Genomic DNA, 19,379 nt, shown 5'->3' with positions numbered 1-19,379 from the left:
TGGCTGTCAGATAGTGCTGGTCCCTTAAAACCCTCTAGTTTTTCTTTCGGGGCAGTTTTCAGGGAGGGAGTGTATATGCATATATGAGTGGGGAGGGTCTTCTCTGGTTCTAGTCCCTTGATCTGGCCCTGTCTTGGGCTTCCTTTCTCCATTTCCCCTTCCCCTGCTCTGATTTACAAGGCCTGTTCTTAGAGGGGGAGGGGACAGACTTGGAGGGCTCTTGCCCTCCCTCCCTCCCCCTGCAGCAATTCTGTCCCCCCCAATCATGCAACCCTCCCACCCACCCCGCATCCCACACTATATACACCCCCCCACCCCTGCACCCCTCTCCCGTTCCCAGCCGGGGCCCAGAGGTAGCAGGACAAGCAGGGGCTGCTGGAATGTTCAAAGTTGCAGGTGCAAAATGCATTCCAATCCCCAGGTGTCAAGGGGCCCGAGTCATGCCTCTTCTGCCCTGGCCTGAGCAGGGCAGGGGCCAGATAAGGAGAGTCCCCTCAATCCCCTCTCCCATTCGACAGTGGAGGGAAACCATGACCCAGAGGGGAAAAAAGACTTGCCCCAGGTCACATATGGAGTTTGAGGGGACTAGAACCCAGTTCTCCTGATTTTGGGCATGGGGGCTCTGTCCACCCCACCAGGAGAGGCATTGACAGGCTAAGGAATGGGAGTGGGGCCCAAGGAGCCAGAACAGGGCAGGAGCAGGGAGCTGAGGAGCTGGGGAACTCTCCAGAGAAGGCAGCCCCAAGAGCGTTCCCAGAAACCTTGGGGCTATGGCAAGAGGCTCTAAGGCTGGTGAGAGGGGGGAACGTGACTCTTTGGAAGGGGGGTCCTTGGGGGAAGGAGCTTCTGGGCCCTCCGGGAGCCATTAGATGCACTCTCTGAATGAGCATCCCCAGAAGACTTAGTGGATGGCAGTAGATTCTTGGACTAAGACAGCAGAGCTCCCTGGAGGTGGTGCCTGGGAGGGGAGCAGGCCATGGAGGGGGGGCTGGAAGCCATGGGTGTGACGGGAGATTGTCAGGAAGGGGAGGTCGAGCGGCCTTGGTGGGCGGGGTGGCCTGGGAGCCCAAGCCTGGCAGTATTCTGAGGACAGGGAGATCTCCCTGCAAGTGGCAGCCTTGGGGAGGAGCGGGGAGGGGAAGGGGAACTCTGGGCAGTGCCCAGCTGCGGCAGTAGCTCTTCCGGTCAGGAAGGCTGGGAAGGCTTGTCAGAGGAGGCGCTATCTCTGGAGCTTGGGGTAGGCATCCCAGCCTAGAAGCAGGGGGTGGAGGGTATGGCAATATCCTTAGGAAGGGAGAAGGGAGAGGGCTCCCTGGGATTGGATACGCCACCCCCCCAGGAGCCCTGGGTGTGGTCATAGATCCTTAGGACGGGCAGGGCAGGAGGGCTGCCCGGAGGTGGGGCAGCCGCATCTTCTAGAAGCCTCTGATGTGGCAGTAGGCCTCCAGGCTGGCAAAGAGGATGTAGAGCAGCCAGAGGCCCAGGAAGAGGGCTGTTGTGGCCAGTTTGGGCCCCCGGGGCCCCCCCAGCTCGCCCCCAATGTGGGGCCGCCGGCGGTACAGCAGCACGGAGACGGCCACAAAAGCAAAGATGGTGAAGAGTGTGACGGAGAAGGCCAGGGCTCCAGCCTGCACCTCAAAGGCCCGGCCCTGGGCCGCCCAGTAGACAGCGGCCACCGACCAGGCTACGCCCAGGCCCAGGAAGACGTTCACAGCGTTGGATCCAGTCACGTTGCCGATGGAAGCGTCAGCGCACTGGTCCTGCAGGGCCGCCACCTTGCTGGCAAACGTGTCTGTCGGGGGAGGGCCGGGGGAGAGGCTGTCAGGCCTCCCAAGGCAACCCAACTTCCTCCCCAGCCCTGCTCTTGTCTCTGCCAAAGCCTCTCCCTTTGGGCTTCTGGGTCTCCCCAGGTCCCCTTTGTCCTCTCCCTTTGTCTCCCTCTGGGTGTCTGCCTCTCGGTCTCCCCATCTCAGACTCTGTCAGTCCCTTCTTCTGTTTTTTCCTCTGTCTCCATCTCTTTTCTCTCCCTCTTCCTGACCGACCACCCATTTCTCTCTACTTTCAGACTCTCTCAGTCTGTCTCCCTTAGTCCTTTCCTCCTCGGCCCCTCTCTCTCCTGTCTCTCAGTCTCTGCCCCCTTCAGTATCTCTCTGTGTCTGTCTCAGTCTCAGTCGGCCTCAGTGTTTTCCTCCTCTCCTCCATGCCCCCCTCCCATGCCCCTCCCCCATCCTCTCTGCCCTTCACCCTAGTACCTGGGATGGACGTCCCAAGGGCCACAAAGACCACTGCGTTAACAGAGTCCTTGAGGCCAACTGTGCAGCCAAAGTGGGAAGCCAGGTCACCAATGAGGGCAGTCAAGAGCCCAATGACCAAGATGGAGACTCCAAAGCAGGCCCAGCCATGGCAGTACTCAGTTGGGGGGACGCAAGCAAAAAGCACCTTCCAGAAGACAGTCAGGAAGTGCATCACGTAGTCGAAGCAGGAGGGAAGCCGCTCTTCCCTCGTCCCATCCTCCTCCTCTTCCTCATCCCCTATGCAACAGGACAAGCCTCATCAGAGGGCAGGGCCAGTGGGCTTGGTCTTCTGGGTGCTCCCTGACTCATTTTAGAGGCTCCCTCACCCTTCTTTCTCCTGGATGTCATTTCTTTTTTTTTTTTTTTAGTGAGGCAATTAGGGTTAAGTGACTTGCCCAAGGTCACACAGCTAGTAAGTGTTAAGTATCTGAGGCCGGATTTGAACTCAGGTACTCCTGATTCCAGGGCCGGTGCTCTATCCACTGCGACACCTAGCTACCCCTGGATGTCATTTCTAAGAGCACCTATTAGACGTCATTTCTTCTGGTCTCTATTCCCTGGTTCTTAATCCCCATTGCTGGTTTCTACTGTCTGGCTACTTTGATTTGTTTTACACCCTTTTTCCTGGGGTCCTAGAAACTAACTTTTCTCTCATCTCCACATGGCTCAGTCCTAGTTTCTTCCTAATAGGAGATCAAGGGTGAGGATTTAGAAGAGGGTGACACTCTGGGGTCTTGCTGCTCTCTGGTCCCCTGGGAGGGAGGGGCAACACTGCCATTCTGAGGTCTGGGGGGGGATAGGGAGGAAGAAGAGGAAGAGATGTCATTGATGCTCCTGAGGCATCCATGGGGTCTTACCCCAATAACTGAAACTTGGGGGTGCCCAGCCCCTCCTCATGTGCTCTTGACCCTCCCCACACTCCAGTCCTCGAGGAGCCTCCCCCCCCCCATTTCACTGTTGGCCCCTCCCTCTGGTCTGCCTCCCCACCCCCCACACCTAATCTGTCTGTACTCACAGAATGTCAGATCCAAGAAGAGTGCACCACCAAGGCCAAGCACCTCATTTCAAAGACAGAGGGAGAGAGAGAAACCAAGGCCCAGACACAGGTCTGGACCCAACATCAAACAGAGAGTTGGGGCTAGGCTCTAGGCATCTGGACTCCCCACTCTTTCTCACTCTTCCTTTCTCTTTTCTGTCTTCCCTCCCTCTTTCCTATCTTTCTCCCCCTATCTTCTTGAGTCTCTCTCTCTCTCTCTTTCTCTCTCTGTATCTCCCTGTCTCTCTGCCTCTCTCTCTGTCTCTTTTTCTCTGTGTCTGTGTCTCTTCTCTGTCTGTCTCTGTCTCTCTCTACCTCTGTCTGTCTCTGTCTTTGTGTCTCTCTCTTTCTCCCTGTTTCTCTCTCTCTCTCTCTCTCTCTCGCTCGCTCGCTCCTCCCCTTCTCTCCATATTTCTATGGGGTAGCTAGGTGGTGTAGCAGATAGAGCATAAGTTCTGGAATCAGGAGGAACCAAGTTCAAATCTGGCCTCAGACACTTGACACTACTAGCTGTGTGACCCTGGGCAAGTCACTTAATCCCAACTGTCTCAAACATCCAGAACCATCCCCAGCTGTCCTGATCTTGCCAGTGGACCCAGATGGCTCTGGAGGAGAGAGTGAGGTTGATGGCTTTGCATAGCCCTGCCTCACTTAAATCCAATTCACTGCAAGTCATGACATCACCTCCCAATATCATGGTCCTCTTCAAGAAGGAAGGAGAAGGGGCAGCTAGGTGGCGCAGTGGATAGAGCACGGGCCCTGGATTCAGGGGAAACTGAGTTCAAATCTGGCCTCAGACCCTTGACACTTACTAGCTATGTGACCCTGGGCAAGTCACTTAACCCCAATTGCCTCACCAAAAAAAAGAAGGAGAAAACAACATGTTTCTATCCATTTCCTAATCTTGGGGAGTGGGGAGTGGGGGCGGGGGGAGTGGTACCTGCACTGACGGTGATGGCTTCTAGAAACTGCTCCCTCCATGAGTGAGTACCAATCACCAGAGCCAAGTTTGTTTTCTTAATGAGCTTGTCCACTGTGTTCTGAGGGCAAGGAGGCAGCATGTCGGTCTCTGAGAACTCGAGTCTCGAGTCTACCCCCCACTCCCCCCAGTTCCAGCTTCAACCAGAAGGGGAGTGAGTGTGGGCGCTCTCCATGGTACTGATCAAAGGGCAGCCACCAGGTAGCCTCCCTTCCAGGATCCTTTGCTCCTCTACCCCTTCATCCCCAGGACTCCCTGCTCTTCCACCCCATGTCCCCAGGCTCCAATCCCCTGCAGCCATCACCTTAAAATCATAAGATTCTTCGATGATGACTTCGAGGCGGCAGTTCTCACCCAGGACCGGCTTCCCCATCTCTGCAATTCTCCGGGCCTCCTCTTCTTCTGCAGTCAGTTTTCGGTCTCCATCCCCTAAGGCACAGGTCGAAGGGAGGGGTGGGGGATTCGGTTGCAGTGTGAAGGATGAAGGTTAGATTCTGGGAAGGCGTGGCTGCTTCAGGCCCCAGGAGGGGTGAAGCAGAACAGACCTTTGATAGTCCCTCAGCCTGGCTTTCAGACCACAACAGCCCAGGCCCAGCCTTAGCCTCCCAGCTCATTAATATATTCATTATTAATTAATTTGATCAGCTATGTAATTAACAATTACTAATTAATTAATTAACTGATTGCCTCAACATATCCTCTGCTGTTCCTTTAGGATGGTCCCCAAATGTCCCAGGCTCCATTCTTTCTTTCCTGCCTCTCCACCTCTCCCAACTCTTTCTTGCCTTCAGGGCCCTTACTAGAGTCTCTCCCTACCTCTCCCCAAAGCCTTTGGATCTTCCCTGTCCCGCAGAGCCCTCTCCTCCTTGGGAGCTCCTCTGGCTTTCCAGAGTGAGTCCCATCCTCAACTCCTGGCTTCTTTCCAACTTGGAAGGTTTTTGGAAAGTTGGGAGGGGGGAGTGGCTCACCTCCCCAGCCAGACAATATTACATCACATGCTAAGATTTCAAATCATCCCCAGATGCTCACCTGAAGGCGAACTCTAGATCTAGGCTGACCTCAAGCCTCCCACAAAATGGTGCATCTTCACTTCAAAACCACATTCAACTTGAAACAAGACCCCTTCCTTAATCCAGATCAAATTTGAAACCTAACTTTAATACAAATGTCTTAAATCTAAGCCTGACCTGAATGCCATCTTCAGACCAGTATCAAGCCTAACCCTAAGGGAAAGGGAATGGGGCAAAGTATCTCGCATAAAAGAAGCAAGAAAAAGCTTATGGAGTGGAGGGGAAGATGGGGGAGGAGCCAGGGGGTAAATGAAGTTTACTCAACCCTAACCCTGATCCTGACTTTGATGTTGCTGCACGAATCAAGCCTGATGATCAAAATTCTATGATTTGGGGGAGCTAGGTGGTGCAGTGGATAAAGCACTGGCCCTGGATTCAGGAGTACCTGAGTTCAAATCTGGCCTCAGACACTTGAAACTTACTAGCTGTGTGACCCTGGGCAAGTCACTTAACCCCCATTGCCCCCCCCCCAAATCCTATCCATGCTCAGATTAACCTAGAATATAGTCCTTTTTTAGTGGGGGAGGCAATTAGAGTTAAGTGACTTGCCCAGGGTCATGCAGCTAGTAAATGTCTAAAGCTGTATTTGAACTCAGGTCCTCCTGACTCCAGGGCCAGTGCTCTATCCACAGAGTCACCTAGCTGCCCCTTGAATATAGTCCAAACCCTAACCATTAATCTGACCTTGACTCTTGACAGTCGCTGAGACACCAACCCTAACTTATCCTGAATCCTAAGGCAAAATTTGATCTTAGCTCTAAATTTAAGTCAAAGCTTGACCCCAAAGTGGACCCTGGATTCAATTTCCTACTCAATCTTAAACTTGACCCCAAAATTCATCCTAATCGTCAATCAATTCATCTGAGCACAAACCTTAAATCTAACTATGACCCTACCCCAATCGTGCCCACGTGCCAATTCTAATCCCAGCCCAATTTTACCTTTAAAAACAATCTCACCTCCAAGAATCTGAAAAAAGAGCTCAGCCCCAATATTGCCCTCCCAGCAGTCTCAGCCCTTTGTCACCAGAGCTTACATACCCTGATTGAGCAGGAGAGCTGAAAAGAGATACAGAGACAGAGAAGGAAAGGGTGTTAATTGGGTCTTGTTTGAGATGATCCCATTTCCTCAAACACCCATCCCCTTTAACCCATCCACTATTCCACCCACTCTACCCAGAAGAGAACAGGGCTTTGTACACTGTCCATGATTCTGATCAGCGCCTAGGGACCCTACCCTTGTTTCCTTGGTCCTATCTTGTGCCCCTTTCCCCTAAGGGCCACTTCCATCCCCATCCATCCTTGATTCTCCATGCCCCCCCCAAACCCCTGCCCACCCACACCTATGCCCCTTATCCACCCTCCCAGGTCTGATCCCTCTACACCTTTCTTCATTTACTAAACTGAACACTGCCATCTCCTGGCCCAGCCCCTTTGACTCTCCCCGACCCCCCGGAGCAGCCATAGCCACCTGAGATCCCTCGTTTCAGCCACTGGGGTTGTCCCAGCTCGATGAAGAAGTTGTCCTTCTTCTCGTACTCCTCATCATCTACTATCTTCACTTGGAGAGTCTTCCTGGTTGGAGAAAGGAGAGCGACAAAGGGTGGACTCCCTGTGGTCCAGCCCTGAGGGACTCTCTCCAAGCTGCTTCCTCCTAAGCCTTCAGATTCTGATTCTTATCCACCCCTAATAGCTCCTGGGTTGCATGGGGATTAATTGGAAACTAATTGGTTTTTCAGCATCTCCATCACTGTGGGAACTGGGCTCAGATTTGGGAAGGGGGGAAACAGAGAGAAAGATGCCTCACAGTCATAGACCCCAACACAAACACTGCAGTTCACACAGTGGCATCACACACATACACAGAATCTCACAACAAGTACAGACACTGTGTCCAACTGAACATCACTGACAGTGTCACAAAACACACAAAATAGACACATGGTGTCATAAAACACCGGCACCTCACTGCATAACACAAAAACTAATATAATTACACACATTAACATTCAATCATGTCATACTGTCCCCATATCGTACAACCGCTCAATACACAGTAAAAGCTACGGGGGAAATCATGACGCGCACAGTGTCAGCAGACACCTAAAAGCTTTGTGTCCCACACCCAAAATTTACTAGCTGTGTGACCCTGGGCAAGTGTAATACAACGGAAAGAATGCTGACTGTAGAATCAAAAGACCCAGCTTCCAGGTCATCCAGCTTTGATGAACTGACCATTTTGTTACCCTGGGCAAATCATTTAACACCTTACTTTCCCATCCGTAAAATGAAGAAGTTAGACTAAATGGCTTCTGAAGTCCCTTCTGGCTCTATATCTATGATCCTATGAAACATTCCCTTCTTAAGCCTCAGTTTCTTCATCTTTAAAGTGGGCACAACATCTGTAGTACTCACAGGGTTATTAGAAGGCTTAAATGAGATAATGTCTATAAAAGTGCTTTGTAGACTTTGTAGACACCAACACAGTCACACAATAAGCACACTGTAGTCCATGGTGACGCACATATAACACAGATACAGCCACGCATTTGCCACCGGATCACAGTGGTACACAACACAAAGAACCAGAGCACCATAAAACACACAACCGCACCACATTACACTCAACAACACTGTCACCAGAAACAGCACTTACAGAATCACATAGCACGGGTATGCACACCCATTTGGTGGAGTTTAATTCAACTAAAATTTAAGTGCCTACTCTGTTCAGAGTCCTGTGCTGAGGGACACACAAAGTTTAGTTGTGACACAATCCACACGACTGTCATAGATTCACATGAGCTGTGTGTGCATATGTGTATGCACATACATGCTCGTGCATGCACATACACACACATCACCCCACTCCAATACCCAGCTTCCCACTCACCTTCTCTTTTCCCTTCTATATATTTTAAACTCCTGTAGGTGGGAGGAAAAGCTACCCCCAGAAATCACTCTAAAGTCTGGGAGGGGCTCTCCAAGGTGCTGAATACAGATTTCTGAAACTGCTTGGATTCTCAGAGCTGAAGGGGAACTAATCTAATCCAACTCCCTCATTTTGCTGAAAAGGAAACTGTGGTCCAAAGAGGTAAAGGTAATTGATCAGAGACGTCACATAGCTATTAAGGGACAGCACATGGATCCAAACCGAGGTCCCTGGACTCCCCTCTTAGATCTTGGTCACCTATACTCTCATTTATTCTCTTCTTTTTTTTTTGGCAGGGCAATGAGGGTTAAGTGACTTGCCCAGGGTCACACAGCTAGGAAATGTCAAATGTCACCTGAATCCAGGGCCAGTGCTTTTTCTACTGCGCCACCTAGCTGCCCCTTCATTTATTCTCTCTCTCTTTCTCTCTCTCTCTCTCTCTCTCTCTCTCTCTCTCTCTCTCTCTCTCTCTCATACACACACACACACACACACACACACACACCCTCATGCATCCAGGCTGAATGAGGACAGGAAAGGGCAGGGTCATGAAACAGGAGAAAGGTGTGAAATTTGACAAGATCTTGGCTTCCCGAGAATGACACTCCCTGTGTCTCCCTGTATCCATGAAATTCTCCCTCTCTGTCTCTGCCTCTGTCTGTATCTCTCTCGATGTCTCTCTCCACCTTGTCTGTGACACAGGAGCCCTGGTGCACAGTGATTTTGGTGGGGGAGGATGGGGGATGAAGCTCTGTTGCCCAGATCTATGAACAGAAGGCTCAGGCAGCAGCTGGGAGGGCTCCAGCTCCATCTCTGTCTTTGGAATGGAGGGTGGAGGGAGAGAAGGCAAGGGCTGGCAGCTTCCTCGGTGGCAGTGCGAGGGTGGAAAATGATGGATGGAGTCTGTGTGCGTGATCATGTTCATGTGTGTGTGCTTGTGTGTGTGTGTGTGTGTGTGTGTGTGAGAGAGAGAGAGAGAGAGAGAGAGAGAGAGAGAGAGAGAGAGAGAGAGAGGGAGAGGGAGATGGAGAGGGAGAGGAGAAAGAGAAATAAAAAGGTAAAGAGAGGAAGAAGAAAGACAGTCAGGAGAAATAGGGAAGGAGAAAGAAAGAGAGAAAGGAAGGAGAAAAAGGGAAAGAGAAGTAAGGAGAAAGAGAGATGAGAAGAGAGTGGAGGGGGAGAGAGGAAAACGAGGAAGGAGAAAGGGAAAAAAGAAGGAATGAGAGAGGCAGGAGAAATAGGGAAGGAGAAAAAAGAGAAAGGAGAGAGAGGAAAAGAGAGGGAAGGAGAAAGAAATGGGAAGAAAGAGAATGGGAGAGAGAAAGATGAGGGAAAGAGAAAGGGAGAGAGGAAGGGAGAAAGAGAAAGCTGGGGAGAAAGAGAGATTGAGAAAAAGAGGAGAGAGGCTCACACAGGAATTCTTCTTATGACTGTTAATGGGTCTCTGTATCCATGGGCATCGATGTCACTCTGCATATTTACACATGTCTGATTGTCCTGTCTCAGGGTGTCCATGTCCCTGTAGCTCTGTCCTCACATATCTCCCTCTGGCACTTATCTCTGCATTCCTGTGTCTCTCCCCTTGTCTCTACCTCCAGGCCCCTTTATGTGTAAATGTGTCTGAATTTTTCATGTGTCTCTGTGTCTCACCCCATGTCTCTGCCTCTAGACCTCTCTCCATGTGTGTACACGGAGCTGGACATTTTTGAGAGGCATCCTGTAATAGTGGAGAGAGGGCTGCCCTGAAGTCAGGCAGACTTGGGTTCAAATGCTACCTCTGACACATTTTGCCTGCTGAATGACTCAAACTTTCAGTGATCTAGGTAGCTAATGCTATAAGTTCCAGATGTGTTGCTAACCTAAATCAATGAAGGGCATTTCTACACTGGGAATTCCCACATTAATGAAGCCTCAGATTCAGACCAAATCTGTACATTTATATTTAGGGGCTTTAGAGAGTGGGGAGAAGGGGCCAGGTTTGGGGAATCTACCTCAGGAAGTCCTTCCATTCCAGCCTCCATCCCACCTGCTCTGCCATCAGTTCTGAAAACATTCTCTGCCCACCCAGGGCCTGGGCTTTTCTCTCCCACCACTCTCCAGCCCTGGCCATCTGTAACCTTCTGGGGTCCAATGCTCTCCTCAGTTCCTCCCTGCTCCCCCCTCTTCTCCTCTTCATCTCGATTCCTCTGCCAACCCAGCCTGTAGTGAGTCACTCACCGGCCCCCTATGGGGCCTATTGGCAAACATGGCTAATTAGGAGAGAGGATACAAGAAGAAGGAAGAGAGCTGATGTCCCATCCCCAGCCAGAAAACCCTCCCTGCATGAGAGTGGCACATGGGGCCCCTTCCCCCCTGCCCAAGGACTCCTGTTCCACCCCTGGAACAAAGCCAGCTGGAATGTCATGCTCTCTGGGCCTTTGCCTCAATTTCTCTGTAAATATCCCCTTCTCCCTGGGGATGTGCCCTGTCTCTAGGGACACCACCCCTCTGGTCCACTGGGTGTGAGTCTCTTAGCCCTCCCCTCTCCCCCATCAGCTCACAGTCCCTCACATGGTCTCGTCGTCTCCAAACTCGAGCTCCCCGCAGGCATCCTCATAGTGGACACCCCCACCACGAGCCGTGCCCTCCACTGTGCGATAGGGCAGTCGAACAGTCCCTCGGGCCCCTGAGCTGCGGATCACTCGGACATCCACAGTGCCCATGCACTCGCTAACATGCAGCCGCCTGTCCTGGAAAGTGAAGATGCCTGCGTGGTCGTCATCCAGGATGGTGACTGTGGCAAGGGCTGGGGATACTAGCCGGCCCTTGGGCCTCCCACCGCCATCTGGCTCGAACATGCCCTGGGCATCTCCAACCCGCAGGTTCATCAGCCGGACAAAGAAGTGTTCATCTTCCTCAAAGATGTCGTCATCTATGATGCCAATGCGCAGCTCTTTCTGGGTCTCACCGGGCTTGAAAACCAATGTGCCTTCACTTTGTGGGATTCATGGGGGGGGAAAAACAACAGGAGTTATCATAAATGCCCTGCATGTTAGAATCTTCCTTTTAGAACCTTGGGGATGCTAGTCCAATCCCCTCCTTTTACAAGTGAGGAAATCTTGGCCCGGAGAAGGGAAGGAATTTGCCCAAAGTCGTGCATCCGGAGTTGAGGCAAAGCCAGGAGTCTTAACCTAGCAACCAAATACCTCCCAAAGTGCTTATAAATCTAGGGGAGACTGTGAAGGAACAGCCCAAGGCCCCACCCTCAGAGAGTCCCCCCACACACACCTCCACCCCTCCAGTCTAGCTGGGGAGGAGAGGAGAGGAGACTCACAGCTCCCAGGTGTTAAAAGAGAATATAGCTTACTCCTTTCCACCTCTGCATTCTCTCTTCGGCAGACTCCCTTTCTTGGATTGCCTTCCCAATTCCCTCCCCCAACTCCTCCAGTGACTGACTAGGGGGAGCCCCACACTTGGGCGGTCCTAGGTTCTCTCCAGGCCTGGAGGGTTCTCAGAGGGTTCCTCGAAGGGGCTGAGAAGAAGCCCCTCCTCCCTAGTGAGATGGGAAACTTCCTCCCTTTTCCCCCAAGAGTCACCCTAGGGGTTCCTGTGTTCAGTCACCCCCAAGTTCATCTAAGGGCTGGGGTGGGGTTGGGGGTCAGCAAAGTCACATGGAATAGGAACTGGCGATCCATGAAGGGCATCCAGCCTGAGTGGCCAGAAGACCCTCAGGGCAGAGCCTGTGTTGATCTGCTCTAGAAGAAAAAGTTCTCTCATTTAGGAGTTCCCAATAGCAATGAGATCACAGGCTCAGTTCCTATCTTGGTCCCTAATGGAAAGGGGGTGCTTCCCACCAGTGCGTGACACATAATAATTAATTGATTTCCATTAATGAGGCAGCCATTAGGATAGTGGCTAGAGAGCTGGTCTCCAAGTCAGGAAGAGACGGGTTCAAATTCTGTCTCCAACACATCCCAGCTATGTGGTCCTGAGTGGAGGAAGTCACCTCTCAGAGCCCTCACTCAGCTCCCTGACATAAAGTTGAAGAGAAAGTGGTGAATTGCATCACTGAAGGGTGTTTCCTCATTAGGAACTCCCCACTTGGAGGAAAATCTTTGATTTTTGAAATAATCTGTCTTCAAGGAGATTGCTCCTCCTTCCCCACCCCCAAATGTCTGCATTGGGCCAGGGTCCCTTGGGAACACAGGATCCTAGCTACAAAAATTCCACTTCCATCCTAAAAATATCTCTGTCACTATGACTCTTCTACTCTCCTCAGATAAATTCCTTCCCCTCCCCACATACACACATACCCCCAACTCCTAAATCACCCACCAAGAACAGAGGCGGTCTATAGGAGTTGGTCAGCCCCAATGATGCTTGATGGCAGAACAAAAAAGTCTGTGAATGGCTTAAGGAATGCCAGTCCGGGAGAAAGTAGGCTGGGGGTGGGGGTAGGGGCATTGAATGGCTGATGGGGGAGGAGGGTGGATCTCACCTATACTCATAGTCTGATCCAGCCTTGGCAGAGCCATCCTCAGTCCGGTAGTCAACATAAAAGGTGCTATTCCCTTCCCCACCCTGGCAGGCCACAGAGAGCATGACAGAGCCGCAGTTCTCCAGACAGTGGTATAGACTGGGCTCAAAGAAGATGTGGCTGGCCCCATCCTCCTCCTCATCGTCAGGACCATCAAGCAGGGCTGGCTTCCTGGAGGCATCAGCCACATGCTTCCGGAGCACGTTGCCAGCACCAGTCATGAGGCGTGTGGCCTGAATGCGGTAGAAAGCCCGGCTCTTTTGCTGGTGGAGAAGGGCATAGTAGTTGGCCATGCCCACCAGCTGGTCCAGGCCTTTGTCTGGGTGCTTCTGCTTCAGGTCCTTGAGAATCTGAATCACCTCCTTCCGGCTCTCATCCAGCTCCCGGTCTTCAGGGCTCGGCCCTGGCCCGATCCCAGCCTCTACCCGGTGATGGTCTGGCCCCACAAAGGTGCCGTCCATCTCAATGCCCTTGGGGTAGTCCCCCTCAGCTCCAATGATGACGCCACTTCGGGGGTCTGCCCTGTAACGCTTGTAGACATATTTGTAGAAAAGCAGGCGTTTGTCGGCCATCCAAGCAAAGACCACACATACCGGGAAGAACACCAGAGTGAGCAGGGCTTCCCACACCTGGGGGCAAAGCACAGTGGGAAAGGGACAGGACAAGGAAGAAAAGATGGTGAAGAGGGAGCCAGAGACTCCCCTCTCCTGTTCTGTGCCTTCACAGGTCAATGTCTCTGTCTCTCCTTCCCTTCTTCCTTCTCAATCCCCTCCCCCCTCCCCATCTTTCCCTCCAGATCAGTTTTTGTCACTCTCCATCCTCAGCCATCTCTCTCCTCATCTCTATATATCTCCTTCTCCTTATCTCTGTCTGCCTCCTTAGTCCTCACTCTCCTTGTCGGTCTCTCTCTCTTCCTCCCTCCTCTCTGGCCTTATCTTTCCCTCTCTCCATGATGTCTCACTCATCTCTATGTCTTTCTGTCTGTCTTCTTGTCTCCTTGATAACTGTCCCTGCTCTGAGAGGACCCTCAAGCTTCATCTACTTCCTTGCTCTTTTGACTGGAGGGGTAAAAGTGGAAAAAATCATCTATTCCATCTGGATAAAATACAAAGAAAAGAGAGTTGTGGAAGAGAGACTCAGGAAGACAGGATTTTCCTTTCCCTCCCCCCACCCCCTCCCCATAATCCTTTATAAAAGATTCTGATGTCTCCTCTTCCCCTTCCCCCATAGTTCTGGAGGGGAGAGGAAGGAGGAGCTAACAATCTTTAAAGTTTTAAAGCATTCTATAACTGTGAACTATGATTTTTATGCCTATAAATGGTGGGTTTGGAATCTGGTGATTTCAGACCTGCGGTTTTGAGAGCAGGGAATAGAGGTGGTTGGGCCAGAAGGGAAGGGGGCAGTGGGTGACCCAGGCAGCAGGTTAAGGACAGAGACCAAGACAGCAGGCAGGTTTAGGGGAGCTTACTTGGACCACTTTGAGGTAGATATCAGAATCCTATAGAGTCAGATAGGGTGGCAAGGGGAGGCAGTGGGTGGGGATTTGGAGTTGGGCAAGCCATCCTTGGAGCAGCAAGGAAGGAGGGGTTATCAAGAGGACCAGCCTGGGTTTGGTGGAACATTTCCCTGGACCATAGGCTTACCTGGACGACCCCAGGAGAAATGACAGCTAGGATGAGGTAGAGCCAGATGTAAGCAAAAATGCTCCAGGAGGCCGTGACAAAGAAGACCCTCAGGTGCTTGATTCGTCGGCTCTCTCCAGGTGGGATCACATAGATGCAAACGGCAATGACCACAAACATGTTGAAGGCGGCACTGCCCACTATGGTGCCTGGCCCTAGCTCCCCAGCCTGGAAGTTATGGCCACACACCTCAATGACTGAGAGCAGGATCTCTGGGGCAGAGGAGCCCAGCGCCATGAGAGTCAAGTTGGAGACGGTCTCATTCCAGATGCGTACGGTGCCCACACTGGTCTCGCCATTGCTCTTGGTTACAGTGACCTCCTTCTCCTTGGATGTAATGACTTCAATGGAGGTCATGAAGCGGTCAGCGATGATGGACACGCCCAGGAACATGTAGACCATGGCCACGAAGTAGACCACAGCCCTGGCAGCTTTGTCTCCCAGTGATGGATCATCTGGCTCCCACACGGGCAGCAGGACACCGGGCTGACAGCGTGTAGAACCAGGGCAACTGCTCTCCTGGCTCGCATTGGGACTTGAGGTTGGTGGCGGGGAGGCTGAAGCAGGGGTGTCCCCAGAGCAAGGGGCCACACCTGCCAGGAGGGCAGCCCCGGCCAGGGCTAGTGAGGGAGCCATAGAGAGACAGCAAAAGGGACCGCAGAATGAACCTGGTCTGTTGGGTAGAGATGAACAAGGGCAGTCAGGTGAGATGGCTAGGGAAGGGCTGGCACAGAGATGGGGATATTGGCATGGACACAGAGATACACAGAGATGAAAACACACCCTCAGAGAGTCAGAAAACAGATAAATTCTACCCTCTCTCCTCCCCAGTCCATGGTCCTGAAGGGGAAAGGGGAATGGAATATGGCTCTGACTCAATTAGTCTCTCTTCACACACTTACTGGGGTTTCAGATTCAAGGAGGATTCTCAAAAACAGAGGGAGAGCCACACAGAGATGAAGCAGAAATAGAATGAGAGAACCAGAAAAAACTAGGTGGGGACAGCCACACCTCGATGACCAAGGCAAAAAAAAAACACCCAAAAAACCCCAAAACCAAAACCAGGGAGGGAGAGAGACACAGAGACCAGGCAAAGAGAGTGAGGGAGAGTCAGAGACAAACACGCCGAGAGACATAGGGGGAGAGGGAGAGAGAGAGAGAGAGAGAGAGAGAGAGAGAGAGAGAGAGAGAGAGAGAGAGAGAGAGAGCAGAAGAGAGATGGAGGAAGGGGGGACTACAGAGACAAGACAGAGACCAAACAGAGATAAAGATACAGACAGGGAAAGACCAGATGGACAGACTGAGAGAGGCAGAGAAAGGAGAGACATGGAGAAATGGAGAGTGGAGGCAAAGTGAGACAGACAAGAAAAGACACAGAGACCAAGCAGGCACAGGAAGACAGATGAGGCAGACAAGTGCAGAGACAAGAGGGAGACAGAATTCCTAGCTTGGAACCCCCTCCCCCACACCACACCCCATGTTCCTACAGAATGGTGATTTGGGACCCCCTGGGCTAAGGGAATAGGGACAGTAACAGGCATGGTACAAGACACAAGAGACAGAAGCAGCTCCCACCTCCTCCCAGCTGTCATGGCAACCAATCCCTGAGTATTAAAAGCTGGGGGGGGGGAGTGGAGAGGAGGGAGGCCAAGCCAAGACTAGGTGTCCCCTGAGCACTCAGAGAAAATGTATCTGTTCCCCCTCCCCTGCCCTCCCCTGCTCTCAGCCTCATTGTGTCCCACCTTCCTTCTTACTGAGTCATTACTGAGTCCCTGATCCTGCAGCAGGAGGGAGGGTGGGCAGACTTGTAGGAAGGACTTCCCAGGGGTAGAATGGGGGGGTACCCTGTTTACCCCCACATTCAGTAACCAGCCTCTTAGCAACCACCCAATTCCTAATGCCTCGAGGTATCAGCCTTTCTCTCTCCCTGACGTTGACCTGAAACCTGATCGGGGCTTTGAGATCCTAGGGCACATGAGGCTGGATCATATAATCCGGAGGGGGCTGGCTGTTCTCTTTGTCAGGGACATCCTTTCTTTTGAGGCTGTTGGGAAGTCTTTCCCATAGTCTAACCCCCATCTTTCACTGCTGGCTGGGCTGTGGGCCAGGATGGGGACAGGCAGGAAGTTTCCCCTTCCTTCCAGGTGCCTGTGTATCTTTGGGCATATGCTTGTGTGTGTGTGTGTGTGTGTGTGTGTGTGTGTGTGTGTGAGAGAGAATGTGACTGGTAGGCAGCTGTTCAACTATGGGTCTATGGCTTTGTGCAAGGCATCACCCTCATTCCAGTGGGTCTTCCAGTTGGAAATGTGAAGAGCACAACCCCCTCCAGTGAACACAAGTGCACACACACACACACACACACACACACACATCCTGCCAACCACAGTCCATGTCCAACTTTGGTCACAAGCACAGTCTCACACACACACACATTCACCAACACAGCCACAGAGCCAGGTGCACAACAAGCCCCCCCACAGACAGACACACACACACACTTACAGATGTTTCTTTAGCATGAACTTAAAATCACACAGCTCCATAACTGAAAATGGTTAGAGAATACCAACATATAATTGCCCATACAGATGGCCACATGCAACCAGAAACTATATCACCAGGAAAACACACACACAGACACAGAGCCACCCATTTGAAATGGACACTTGGGCACACAGTCACCCGTCTGAAACACAATCGCAGGGACACACAGACACCACTTAGAGCCACACACATACACATGCTCACAACACAGTCATTTTCACATTGTCCCCATCTTTTCGACCCCCTCTCAATGGACCTAATATGGGACGAGGAGTTCTGGCTTCAGGAAGAACTGTCTTAAGCAAACCTCTCAGGAAATAAACATTGGCCTCCAGGGGCAGGGGATTGGATGTGTTAACGAGAAGACCTCCCTCCCACCTATTTCCTCAGAAACCTCATCTGTGATCCCTCTTCTTTTGGCAACCTAGCCCCCAAGGGTGGGGAGGATGGAGGTCAGACCACTGTCAGGACTTGTAGGGAGACCTGAGGCAGGGGGTGGGGGTAAGGATGGAGAATGGCTAGGGGATAAGCTAGAGAGACTGAGCCAGGGTGGAGAGGAGGAAAGGATGGAAACCCTGCCATCTGACGATGGTGTGAGTTCAGGTAGTGGGAACAGTCATGGGGCCCCCTCTCATTTTAAACCCCTCCCTCCTGAAACCCGCCTCCGCAAGCGGGGGTGGAGATGAATGTGTGGGCGGGGATTTACCAGGCTCTGGGGGGAAGAAGAGGGGAGAGAGGGAGAAGGGGATGGAGAGACAGAGACAGACAGACGGAGACAGAGATGAGAGAGGGGAGGGAGGGGAATCAGGGATAGAAAGAGAGAGACCTGGAGAATAGAGATAAAGACAGGAGCGGCACAAAGAAACAGAAAGATGGAAAGACAGGCATGAAGATAGGGCATACAGACTCACAAGAGAGACAGACAGAGGACCAGAGACAGGTACCAAGAGCCAGAGGGGGCATATGGGTTCTGTGCCCCAGAATCCCAAGAAATCATCCTTCCCCCTTTTCCCCCTGGGGAGGGTTAGAGGCAGAAAGACCTGGGAAGCCATGTCTTCATCACCTAGCACAGATCACTCACTAAGACCTTCCCTTCCCAACACAGACTATTTGAGGGCCCCCAGTTTCATTGCAGACCAGTCTGGAAGCTTTGATCCTCTTCATACAGAGCAGTCTGGGGGACTCAATCCCCCATACATAGACTAGTCTTGGACACCACCCCCCTTCCCCAGCATATAGCAGCCTAGGGTCCTGGATCCCCCAACAGTGACCAATAATCTCCCTCCCATCCCACTCCCCCGCCCCTGTCTGTTACCCAGCTCAGGGGGCTCCTACCTGCTGGTTCTCGGATCACAACGCTCGACCAGAGAGCAAGAGACAGAGATAGGAAGAGTGAGATAGGGAGAGATTAAAAGAGAGGAGATGAGACACAGGGAGAGAGACAGGGAGTCAGGGCCAGGGAGAGATGAGGGGAGAGAGAGAGAGAGAGAGAGAGAGAGAGAGAGAGAGAGAGAGAGAGAGAGAGAGAGAGAGAGAGAGAGAGAAGAGAGAGCGAGCTGGGGAAAGGGAGGGGAGGGATGGAGAGGGAGGGGAGTGAGGGAAAGGAGGTGGGGGAGAGGAGCAGGAAGAGGGACCGGGAAAGGGGAGGAGAGCCAGGGAAGGAGGAGGAAGCTGGGAGGAAGACGGAGGAGGGAGAGGACCAAGCTGAGGGAGGCAGCTGGGAAAGGAGAAAGGAGGGGAAGAGGAGCAGGTGGGAGGGCTCAGGGCTCAGGGAGAGGAGGGAGGAGAGGGGAAAGAGGAGGGGAAGGCTTGGGCTGGAGAGCCCGGGGAGGAGGAAAGCTGAGTGAAGTGGGTGGCTGGGAGAGAAAGGGAGGGAGGGCTTTGGGGGTGGGGTGGGCAGGGAGGGAGAGGACCTATCGAGAGGAGGAGAGAGCAGAGATGAGGGATGGCCGAGGAGGTGTGAGAGATCCCGGAGAAAAGGAGATTGGGGGGGGGGAAGGAGAAAGGACCGGAGACCCTCCTTTGTCTACAGCGGGTGGTGTGCAGATTCACATTCAGCACCAGGGAGAGGGAGAGAGGACTTGGGCCCAAGGGCCCGGGGGCGAAGGGTAGGTGGAGAGAATGAGAGTTCCAGTCACTCCCAGGGGAGTTCCAGTCTCAAACCCAGGCTCACACACACACACACACACACACACACACACACACACACACTCAGGTTTACACAAACTCAGGCACAATACCACATTCACACAAACTCAGACACACTGACTAAGTCCCAGGTTCATATGATCTCAGAGCCACACACACAGTCCCCAGCTAAGATACAA

General features: G+C 52.3%; 1 protein-coding gene across 1 annotated transcript; it reads right to left on the bottom strand.

Annotated features, from left to right (window-relative positions):
- Positions 1-297: 297 nt before the first annotated feature.
- SLC8A2 (solute carrier family 8 member A2) lies at positions 298-18,543 on the bottom strand. The gene is made up of 10 exons (XM_043992179.1): positions 18,388-18,543; positions 14,470-15,181; positions 12,788-13,455; positions 10,861-11,283; positions 6,850-6,953; positions 6,420-6,437; positions 4,614-4,738; positions 4,271-4,370; positions 2,253-2,531; positions 298-1,792 (listed from the first exon to the last, which is right to left on the bottom strand). The coding sequence occupies exons 2-10, from the start codon at positions 15,142-15,144 to the stop codon at positions 1,416-1,418; spliced, it is 2,769 nt and encodes a 922-aa protein (XP_043848114.1). The 5' UTR covers positions 15,145-15,181; positions 18,388-18,543; the 3' UTR covers positions 298-1,415.
- Positions 18,544-19,379: the final 836 nt, after the last annotated feature.

The sequence above is a fragment of the Dromiciops gliroides genome, chromosome 3 (assembly GCF_019393635.1).
Source record: "Dromiciops gliroides isolate mDroGli1 chromosome 3, mDroGli1.pri, whole genome shotgun sequence".
NCBI classification, from domain to species: domain Eukaryota; kingdom Metazoa; phylum Chordata; class Mammalia; order Microbiotheria; family Microbiotheriidae; genus Dromiciops; species Dromiciops gliroides.
The sequence above is the reverse complement of the archived record's forward strand: the minus strand, read 5'-3'. Positions and strand labels throughout refer to the sequence as shown.